We start from the raw sequence: 11499 nt of genomic DNA, 5'->3' as shown, positions 1-11499 counted from the left end.
TTGCCCACCTTTCCTCTCTTTTCGAGGAATGATATGGGTTGTGTACATGGACCTAAAGTGATACTAGCTCTAACAACTAAATAATTGCATACAGTTCTTTAAGTAAACACTTTATTGAAAAATTAATTGTCCATCACTATCATAAAATGATACAACACAGAAGGAGGCCATTCAGCCCATTGTGCCTGTGCCAGCACGATCAATAATCAATAAGAAATATAATTTTGTTGCTGATGATTATTAGAGCAGATTCCTTTACAGAGCAATAGTCTACAAGTGGACAAAAATAATATTCAGCTTCCTCTCTGAGGCATTGGCATTGTCGGGTAGAACAGCTAAGGATCTCACCAGACTGCTTTCTTGCTTCCGATTATATTTAACATCAGAATTCCTTTACTGCAGAAATTCTTTCCAAAACACAATTCCAGCAAATTTCACACTACAGCAGTTTTGTTCTGATGATTGTTAGTACATGTTGAGGCGTTGTATTCCAGAGATTGTTTTAATGCGGACACTTTGCACGTGATCCGATAGCAGAGAAATCACCTCCTTGCACATCTGATTTGCGGCAGGCGATTTGGGGTAACCAGGTGGTGCATTGTGCATAAGCAAACTTGCAAATGTGACCGCGTTCTCTCGCATCTCTGTCTGTGCACTGCTGAAGAAGGAAACACAGCTTCTTATGTAGTAGATGATCCTGTCAGGCAAATCTTCAGCAATGTGCCGGGAGGTAGCACTCAAATAATTCTCATAATCCAGGGCGTTTTCTTCCAACCCAAGCTCTTGAAAGAGCTTGCACATCTTTTCTGATGTGAACAGTGGACCAACCAGGGTCAGCACTACTCTGCAGACCTTCCTTACCTCTTCACTCTTGTCATTGAGGTGGAGCAGCAAGCTGATCAAGGTGGAATGTACATGCTCCATATATACCGGGCTCCGCTGCATGCTTCCAAATTGGATGAGCTTCCCCAGAATGTTAAATGCTGCGGCTCTCACCTTGTCCTGACGATTTTCAAAGAAAGGCTCAATTGCCATTGCCATATCGATTAGAATGACATCTGCATAATCTTGTTGCAGATTATCTAAGATCTTTGATACACTTGACATTGCCTCAACTGTCAGAAGAGTGTTCAGTTTGGAATTCTGATCCATGACAGAGACCATTGCAGGCAGCAGCTTAGCAACATATTTTTCGACATTCCGAGAAGCTCCGGTTCCAGCATTCCCCAGGCCTTTTACAGCCAGCCACTGGACCACAGGAGAATCATCAATTAAACAGCGAAGCAGGCTGCCCACAAGTGTGTCTGTGAGCATCAGCTCTGACACAACTGTGTGATTGAGAAGCTCTCCAAAGTAGGCAGTTATCGTGATTCTCTGACTCTCATGTATGTTAGCAAGGACAGGAGTGAGTTGTTCAATGATGTTGATCAAGTGAGGGGCAGCAAGGTTGGCCATTGTACTTGCCAGCAGCATGATCCCCTCATGGTGTGTCTCTGGTTTCTTGATCAGGTCCCAGCCTACTTTTTCTGCCATATCTGTAGCATTTCCCTTTCCCTCTTTCAGGATAGCTTGAAGTATCTCAATAGAGTAATTACAGGCAGTGGCATTACAAGGCTTTTGAGATAGGCCAAAGGATTTCTTATCTGCCTGTATTCTAAAAAAGTCCCGAGGCAGTCGGGCCTGGACACTGGAACTGAGATGAATCAGAACAGTGCTGAATAACTGGGAGTAAAGAATGTCTATCACAGCTGTCGAGTTCTGGTTACATATCATTTCATGAAGAGCACAGATTACAGCCAGAGGCTGATGAGGCTCTGGATTATTGACAAGAGACTCTTTGCTGCTTTCATACAATAGCTTTAAGTTGTCCAGTAAATACTTAATTGAGGGTATGGCAACTGAATTGGTTTTGAGTAGGGATCTCCATACATCACTAATGTAATCATCAAATGGAATAGGATACCTTAACAGACAGGGTAATACCACTGGCACATGCTGTGATGCCAGATTGGAGATAGAACGTATCGCCATCTGTATTATGTGCAGCTGAGTAATTGACTGCAACTGTTTGTGCAGGGCTTCGATAATTATAGGGACATTAGTGAGGCCAGCCCCACATTTTGTAATGAGGACGTTCGTGATGATTGAAGCTGCGTAGGAACCGTTGGATTGATCATCGGTAAGTCCACTGAACAATGTGAAGAATAAGCTTAACAGCTGGTCATGGGGCATGCATTTTCCCAGAACTTTTCCAATATCAGTGCACACTTGAAACATGGATTGGCTGTTGACTTGATGTAGTCCTTCTTTGATGGCATTCAGGTGCTCCACATCTGTGTCTTTCTGATCTGCAGGCACCCCCTCGAAGCGCAATTGGATGTAAAGTAGTACATACAAGCATTCAATAGCGGTCTCCCTTACAACACGGGATGGATCTGCGCATCGCAGCACCATGTATCCAATAAGAACTGCCAGGTTTTGCGATAGAACCTTATCCTTGTTGTCAATTTGTTCCAGGTAAAACACTAGGAGTTGTAAAGTGGCCTCAACTGCCATTTCTCGTGCATATTCTTTTCTGGAATTAATCCAGACTTCCATGTTAGTAAACACTAACTGAAGTCCAAAAGGTGACAGGTCGAAAAGCAAAAGCTGTTTCAAAAAATCCAGCAGCGAGGCCATTGTCTCATTAAACAGCACTTGCCTCTCTGCCATGCTCATGGTTGGGTGTTCATTGACAGTGCTGGCCTCTAAACGTGGCAAGCTGAAAACGCTAGTCAGGCATGTTTGAATCAATTGTGGGCTTTCACCGAATTGGGGCTGCAGTTTTAAGAGGGATGTACAGGCATCAATGGCAGACTTTCGGACAGAGGTCAACAATGCCTCTGTTGGCTCAGCCTTGATGAGTTCCTGCATGTAGGTCAGCAATTCAGCTTTTCTGCTGAAGCTGTAGCTCGGCTTTTCAGCAGATTGGCTGGCTATGGCTAATTGAGTTACTGTCTTGATCAGGCTTAACTTCAGTGTCAAGTCCCTGACCTCAATCTTCATTCCTAAGATCTTGATATTATAATGGTTGAGCACATTCTCCACAATGTCAGTGTCTATTCTAGATGGAGTGAGATCCTTTGGAGAATATGACACTATATGCCCATAGCATGAGATGAGAGTGCTTTTCACTTTTATTATTTCAATGCCCTCCTGATCCTTAATTATCTGAAAGTAACTTGCAGTCTTTTTAAAAATGTTTAACTTTGCAAATTCCTTCAGTATAGTCAGTACAATGTCCAAGTGGGTTACAGCACAGTAACCAACACCAATAGCTATCCCTTCCTTCTCCAATGCTTCATTGTGCCGCACCGTCTGCAGCATTTCCTGAAGAGTCCTCTTTACCATTTCTTCATTCTGACTAAATTGCAGCACTGCACCCAAACATTTATATACAAACCCCTTCTCTTGTGAAAAATTATAATGACTGTGGAGGTGGTTAATCAGTTCTTTACCAAGCTGGCCAAGCCAATCCTCATCTGCTATCAACTTCAGCGTTTGGGACAAAACTTTTACTAGCTTTTCTTCCCACTGGCTCTGGAGCAGAGATTTCTTAGAATGCTCTTGCAGGTAGTCCAGCAGAGTTGGAAACTCTTTTTCCCAGACTTGAGGTGCTGCTGGGTGGATGTCAGTGCCCAGGACTTGCAGTAGAATCAGAGCAGGAGCACATCTGCTTTTTCCCTGATGCAGAGATGACGACATAGTCAACAGCCTTGTCAGCAGTGCCTGAGGCCCAGGAATATTTTGATACTCTTTGTAATTAAGAAAACATTCAGTTGACCCAGTTTCTAGCTTCTTCATTGCAAGGGACACCAAAGAATTGCAAATTGTAGCTAAGGCATTCGTGCATCGTACTGGAATAATAAACTCAAAAAGAAATGGCCAGAGAACATTGTCAATTGGTAACACTGTCAACATTTTCATCAGTTCTTCACACCACCTCCTTAAATCTCGATCTGTGATTACATCGGCTGTGACATTGCAGGGGTCCTCAAAGTTATCCTCATTCTCCATAACAGGCAGAGCACACTGTCTGATAATAAACTCCACCATTTCCTTTCCTCCCTCCAAATGTAGGTAATTGTGACTGGCCATGGTATATATTACCTGGCCAAGTTTTCCCTTCACTCTGTTATTGTTGGCTAGAACCAGTAGCTTCATACCATTCAGAATCTCATTCTTCTGACTCGCCATGTACAGAGGGACCATATTGATAAGGTGATCCAGCACAGTCAGTGTTCCCAGTCGAATTTGGTTATTGGTAGTTTCCAGCTTCAGCAGAAGAAATTCTACTATCTGATAAGTAAAGGCTGGTGTTAGAAGTTTGAAGCAACAAAGGATTTCTTTTTGCTGCTTCTGAGAATATGGGTTGGTGGGCTGCTCCACGGCAATGCAAATCTGATTGTGTAAATTGACAAGCAGGCTGTTGACTTGTAGTACCAGCTCCTCACTGTTCCTCTCCACAGCAGTGTGCAGTACTCCATACAGACCCTGTGTGACACAAAAGTCGCTAGATGTTTCCTGGTACATAGACAAGATTACCGGAATTAACCTGGGCAGTTCATTCTCCAGTTTGTCAAAGGGAATCAGATGGGTTATCTGTCCTAGAGTCTCGATCACTGCTGTGCTCACATTGCGCTCATTCAAGGGTAGCCACACGTCGAACAGGATGTCATAAGCATTGGAAAACTCCTGGAAGAATAAATTCTTCTTCACCGTAGGGTCTGGGGCCTCCTCTATGTCGAACAGGTAGGCAAGGATGCTTTCACTAAAAATCCCCAAAGCAAAACAGAATACCCACTTGGTTTTCTCTTCTGTAACTGCAGGAAGCATAGAAAGCACGGTATGAAGGACAGGCTTCAGCAAAGGGACCATGAAATGCACATGTTCTTTACAGAGGTTGGCTAGTGCCAGCACCACAAAGAAAAAGGGACTCATCTTCGGCTGAAACATTGACAGTAGCTCATCGAAAGCCTCCTTGGTAAACCAATGGCCCACATTCAGTAAGAGCCTACTTGCAACTTCCTGGTGCTCATCGGTAACATCCTTTGATTTGGTCATTTCTATTGAAGCCAATGTGATGAGTTTTTTAGCTGCCACCCGGCCCAAATCATCAATATTGTCCTTCACCAGCTGTGCCATTGCCTTTAACAACGCAGTGCGCCGTACCAATGGCAGCCGCCGGTGGTGGATGACATATTTACGACAGAACATTAGGACCCCTTCCACATCCACATGTCCCAGTTCTTGCAGGGACTCAGATACTGTCTGGCTAACTAGGCCGTTTTCATCCAAAGGCACCTCCATAATTGAATTCAGCAAAGCTTCCATTTTGCTACTCGCCATTTTTACTGTAATTCACTCTGGAATATCCCAGATGTTCACACTCCTTGTTGCAGTACTCATAGCAATCTCTTTTTATCTTTGGTTCCTGAAGTAGTATTCCCAACCCTGTGTTATCCTGACCTCAGAATTCCTATTTTTAATTGTATTACTTGAGTTCCTTTCTTTTTCTCTTACAGAACAGTAATGTTCCAGAACTAATAAACTGAATCACAGCTCTTTATCTCCAATGTTCTATTCTCTGATTTTATATATCTATTAATTTGATTGATATTTTATTTACTTTTATCCTATTGTTGAATCCTTATTAATTTGGTTCAGCGTAAAATGTTTTGAACAGAATGCTTCTGCTGAGAAAGTCCTCTATGATAAAACACACAGGCTAAATGGAGCACAGTGCTCTCTTAGATCATCACAACTGTTGATCGAGTTTTGAAATTTAGCTTTCTTTTGTGATGTCAATTTTTCCTTTTATTGCTCTTTAATACAGGGCTAGGTGTCTCTTATGATTAGTACATACCCTTGCAGTACAGGGTTTTCAATCCTATGCAGATTCTTCTCAGATTGTTTTTTTTTTTGCTGTGTTGTTGATAGTGTTTCTATAGTGTTTTTTTCCCCCTCAAAAATCTGTAATTCTCCAAAAGTGACAATGATTTTATTCTGAGATGTAAGATGAATCAGATCTTTCTTTTGTCTCAACTTCTTTTGATTCACTATCTCAACAAATGGCGGATTTATTTTAAACTGTACAATGCTATGGCTATTAAATGATCTTATTCCCTTATAGATTGGTCTGCATCCCGTCTCATACAAGTCCTTCTGCTTTAGCTCTTTGTTTGCATTAACACAGTTTGTCGAAGATTCCAAGTAGATTTTCACTCCTTCTTCTTAATATCCCAACTTTTTCGTTCGGAATGGCTTATTGTTGCTTCAAATATTTCAACAAATTAACTTATTTTAAACGTCAGAGCAGACTTACATGTTGCTCTTTGAATGCAGCTTGGTGCAAATACAATCTGTCTTGAACATATTTTGATTTTAGACGTTGCTCCCCGATAATAAATATTGTTTACTATGGACAAACAATGCTCTCAACATTTCCCCATAGATCTTCATAGTGATGATCAAGTTTTGATCTTGACTCATTCCTGATATTGATTTGTCTTCTTCACCCTCACATTCCTATTCTCATGCTTTCAAACTATTTTGATGTTTTGCTAAAAGATTTTGCCAACTTGTTTTGAGATTCGCTAGTGAACTTTCCTCACAACTGAACACAAAGTTTAACTGCAACATATCAAAATAACAAACGAGTTTGTTTTGAAAAGCCTATTGTGCCATCATTTCCTGCCCTAATGCAGTCACGTGTTTCATTGTGATGCCGTGTGACTTGAACTGCCAGCTAACCTGCCAGGTGCTGACCTCACCCACGAGGGTAAGGGCAGATTTTATAATGTTTGTCTCTGTAGGTTGTGCTGGTCTCCCTGCCCTGAATCCCTAGCACGCACTCCCAAAATGTGGCACCCTGCACATGGAATGTGAATTTGTAAAATCAAACACACTCAACAACACTGCATGGGTTCAGGCCAAAATAGGGATACAGCAGTGTGAATCATGGTCAGACCATCTGACCTTTATAGAATATTACAGCAGAGATGGAGGCCATTTGGCCCATCACACATGTGCTGGCTCTTTGAAAGTGCTATCCAGTTCAGTCCCACTCCCCTACTCTTTCCCCATAATCCTGCAGTTTTTTCTTTTGCAAATATATACCAAATTTATAGGTTTTAACTATTTTTTTATATGTTGAATGTTAGATGATATTTGTCTCTACTGAATTGCTCCTCTACTGAATTGCGGCACAGTGGTGCAGTGGTTAGCACCACAGCCTCACAGCTCCATGGACCCAGGTTCGATTCTGGGTACTGCCTGTGCAGAGTTTGCAAGTTCTCCCTGTGACCGCGTGGGTTTTCGCCGGGTGCTCCGGTTTCCTCCCACAGCCAAAGACTTGCAGGTGATAGGTAAATTGGCCATTGTAAATTGCCCCCAGTGTAGGTAGGGAATATGAGATTACTGTAGGGTTAGTATAAATGGGTGGTTGTTGGTCGGCACAGACTCGGTGGGCCGAAGGGCCTGTTTCAGTGCTGTATCTCTAAATAAAATAAAAAATTATCTATCCATCTGTTCATATACTTTCCTTTCTTTAGTTTCTGCCTCTAAAACATGGTACCACAATAAAAAAAAGCAGCCCTGAGTAAACACTGAGGCAAATGTAAAGCTTTCCTCTATCCAGATCCCATCATATCTACATTGTGCATCAAAAAATCACATTACCACTTACCTCATCGTCTCTCAGCATCTCTCTCTTAAACATATTTCCACATTCTTAAGTGACGATACTATTTACTTGCCGAACCTTTACTTCTATAACAGGATATAGGGAGGGTGGAAAGGAGTTCTACGAGAATGGCACTAGGGATGAGGGACTTCAGTTATGTGAATAGACCAGTGATACTGGGATTGTTCTCCTTTGATCAGTGAAGGTTAAGAGAAGACTCAATAGATGTGTTCCAAATTATGAGCAGTTTGATAGAGTGGATAGGGAGAAACTGTTTCCAGTGATAGGAGAGTCAATAACCAGAGAACACAAATCTAATGTAGTTGACAAAAGAACCAGAGGGGAAATGAGAACTTTTTTTAATACAACGAGTTGTTATGATCTGGAATGCACAAGCTGAAAGGGTGGTGGAAGCAGATTCAACAATAATTCTCAAAAGGGATTGGAAATATATTTGAAAAAGAATTATAGAGAAAGAGTGGGGGTGTTGGGCTAATTGAATAGCTCTTTCAAAGAGTCGGCCCCGACACAATGATCTGAAGGTCCTCCTGTGTTGTAAGATTCTATGGTTGTATTCTCTGACTCACTGTGGCTCGAACTATTAAAGATCCATTACTCGATGACTAAATGTTGTAAATAAAGGAGATAGCTGTGCCTATTGGAAGCCTTTGTTTCCATGTTTTATGCTGTTGGGATGATATGAATTGTTTGGTAATGCCCGAACTCCCACCAGGCTACCAGAAATCAAACTTTGTACTAAGAAAACGTTACCACGTGACCCATGGCATTACACACCTGGAAGGTCCTATGGAACCACACTGCAGAAAAAGTCAGAAATTCAAAAGCTGCGACATAAACGGAAAATAATATTTTCACCCACATCTTAGCTCATGATGCTTTCCCTTAAGTAATTTCTTGTCTATTCTGCCACACCTACAAGATGTTCCTCCATAATGCTCAGATGAAGGCCCTTGCTTATGTTCAGTGACTTCTAGGAGTTTGGGCCTAAACCAAAGTCAGGTCAGTTAGAACATCAAAGGGACAGATTGTTTATTCATCTTCTCACAGTACAAAAAGTGATAGATATGAAAGCATAGAAATCTGATCTGTATCACATCAACTAAAGCATGAATTATATTTCCACTCTCTGCATTAATCAACAGCTTTTCTTTCAATTTCAAACAGAGATATGGACATCAATATTTTGACCTACAGTTCCTTTTATATTTCCTTCATGGTTAGTGATAGCTTTTGTACTTTATGAGGAAGACTTTGCAGAGTCAACTGGAGTGGGACTGCTTGAGTCTTGCCCAGATCTGTTGCCTGGGTCATTGCCGATAGGCCTGTCTGATTTGTCATGTCATTCTGTTATGTATGAGTTGTTTTACAACCAAGTGCCTTGCTTGGCAAATTCAATAAAGGGGGGAGGGCTCAGGCAAAATTAAAATAGACAAAAGATTAAAAGAGGATGACAGAGAAGTTCAGGTCATCAATAGTATTAAAGATGATACAAATACTTCAGGCTCAGAAATAAATATAAGGGATAATAAAATAACTGATTAAAGTACAACAGAAGATAAAAGTGTGTGAAAAGTTAAAATGTGTCTTTAAAACAACATCAGGGCATAACAGCAGAACAGGGTCCATTGCAAATGTACCTGGCATGAGAAATACAACAGGAAATTTACAGTTGCAAATTCAGGTGAAAAGGTATGATGTAGTGGCCATCATTGAGACCTGGCTACAAACTGGACATGTCCAGGAGATAAATATTCAAGGTTATAAGGTGAAATGAGAAGCTTCTTTATGCTGTCTAGTGCAACATAAATGAGATGCGCGGAGCTGAGGTAGTTGAAGATCTCAAACAGGTTTATTAAACAGCTAACAACTATATACAGTGCAGAGCTATCTATTCGCAGGTCTTGCCTCTTGGTGTTACAGTACAGAGTGGGACTGGCTTGTAGTCACATGATTACTTACTGGTACTTGGCCAATTAGCATACTCTAATTATACCATACACGACCTCTACCAACTAGAAGGACAAGGGCAGCAAATACATGGGAACACCACCAGCTGCAAGTTCCCCTCCAAGTCACACACCATCCTGACTTGGAACTATATCGCCGTTCCTTCACTGTCGCTGGGTCAAAATCCTGGAACTCCCTTCCGAACAGCACTGTGGGTACACCTACCCCAAATGGACTGCAGTGGTTCAAGAAGGCAGCTCGCCACCACCTTCTCAAGGGCAATTAGGGATGGGCAATAAATGCTGGCCTGGCCAGCGATGCCCACATCCCATGAATGAATTAAAAAAAACTAAGATCTTAAAGGTACATTACTGTTAAAGGCAATCACACAACATCCCCCTTCTTTCCAAAGATAAGTCTTGTATGCCAAAAGTAAAAATATATGAAATTAGATAACATCAAAATTATTTACACATGTATAGAGATTGTGAAATTTACAAGTATAGAGGTTTAAGAGTCCATATATCATTTCAGTGGTTTGACAACTGTTCCAGATCTGGTTATGGTAGAACCTTCTTGGGATGTGGATTTCACCCTTGTCTGTCCTGGGTTTGCAGGCATGTTGTCAATGCGTTGGCTGCCATCCTGTTGATCTGTCACATTCCCACCCTCGAAGTGTACTCCCTCGAGTCCGCTGTACGCAATTGGAGTACTGCTCACCTCTCTCAGTTGGCTTCAGTTCCTTCTCAATACTGTTCCAATAGATGTTGTAATCTCGCAGGACCTAGGCTCATCTCACACCCTAGACACCTCTGCAGGCAACCATGTTTTCATTGTGGGGTGTATGACACTGAACTTTTGTCCTACGTATAGCTGAGGTAGTTCCACCCCTATGTGTCGGTCTTTAACCATCTTCATTCTCCCCTGTTCCTCAAGCAGTGTCTTCTGCACCTCAGAGGATTTGGACAGAGACATCCGCACTTGTCTGTCAAACACGATCTCTGCTGGTGACGGTAAGCCCATATCTATAGATGTAGCTCCGAGGTGGAGCATGGCAACACGAAAATCTTGTTTTGTTGTCCTACACTTTAGGATAAGTGCTTTGATTGTGCAATCATTTACTCAACGAGACCATTAGATCTAGGGTAATGTGGTGAGGATGTCACATGGTTTACACATCATTTGGTGCACATATCCTGGAAAGGTTTGCCCGTATACTGTGGCCCATTGTTTGAAATGATTTTTTTCAGATGCACCAAATAGATTGAATATAGTACTCAATGTGTCTGCAATCACCACACTTGGAGTGTCTTTTACCTGTCTGACAACTGGAAATTTGGAGAAATAATCAGTGACTATGATAAAGTCATCTCCATTAAGGGAAAATAGGTCAGTGGTGATTTTGGACCAAGGGGCTGAAGGAATCTCATGAGGGTGGACAGGTTCTTTGTGTTGTTGTGGCTGGTGGCTCCAACATGCCTCATACATCCTCACTAACCTTTCAATGTCACCGTTGATTCTTGGCCAATAATAGATCAGAGTATTTTCTAAATTGTGAGAAGCTATGAACTGTGGGGGAACAGAGAGATTTAGGGGTCCATGCAGAGAAATCTTTAAAAACTAGTGTTTGGATACAAAAAAAATTTTAAAGGCTAATGGAGTATTGGCATTTACCTCAAGAGGGCTGGAATACGGAGGGGTGGGGGTGGGGGTGGGGGCGGGTGTGGAGACATTCACCAGAATGATACCAGAGCTAAAAAGGGGTAAATTATGAGGGCAGAATAGACTAGAATTGTATTCTCTTGTAT

The 11499-nt window shown here is 41.8% G+C and overlaps 1 protein-coding gene across 1 annotated transcript; it reads right to left on the bottom strand.

Moving 5' to 3' along the window:
• Positions 1–465: 465 nt before the first annotated feature.
• On the bottom strand, positions 466–5388 carry LOC137375006 (maestro heat-like repeat-containing protein family member 1). Its single transcript, XM_068041631.1, has one exon. It carries the CDS (start codon positions 5386–5388, stop codon positions 466–468), a length of 4923 nt encoding a protein of 1640 aa, XP_067897732.1.
• Positions 5389–11499: the final 6111 nt, after the last annotated feature.

Source organism: Heterodontus francisci, chromosome 11 (genome assembly GCF_036365525.1).
Source record: "Heterodontus francisci isolate sHetFra1 chromosome 11, sHetFra1.hap1, whole genome shotgun sequence".
Lineage (NCBI taxonomy): Eukaryota > Metazoa > Chordata > Chondrichthyes > Heterodontiformes > Heterodontidae > Heterodontus > Heterodontus francisci.
The sequence above is the reverse complement of the archived record's forward strand: the minus strand, read 5'-3'. Positions and strand labels throughout refer to the sequence as shown.

Excerpts from the sequence above, each read along its gene's own strand:
- LOC137375006 (XM_068041631.1), bottom strand. The coding sequence starts at position 5,388 with ATGGCGAGTAGCAAAATGGAAGCTTTGCTGAATTCAATTATGGAGGTG.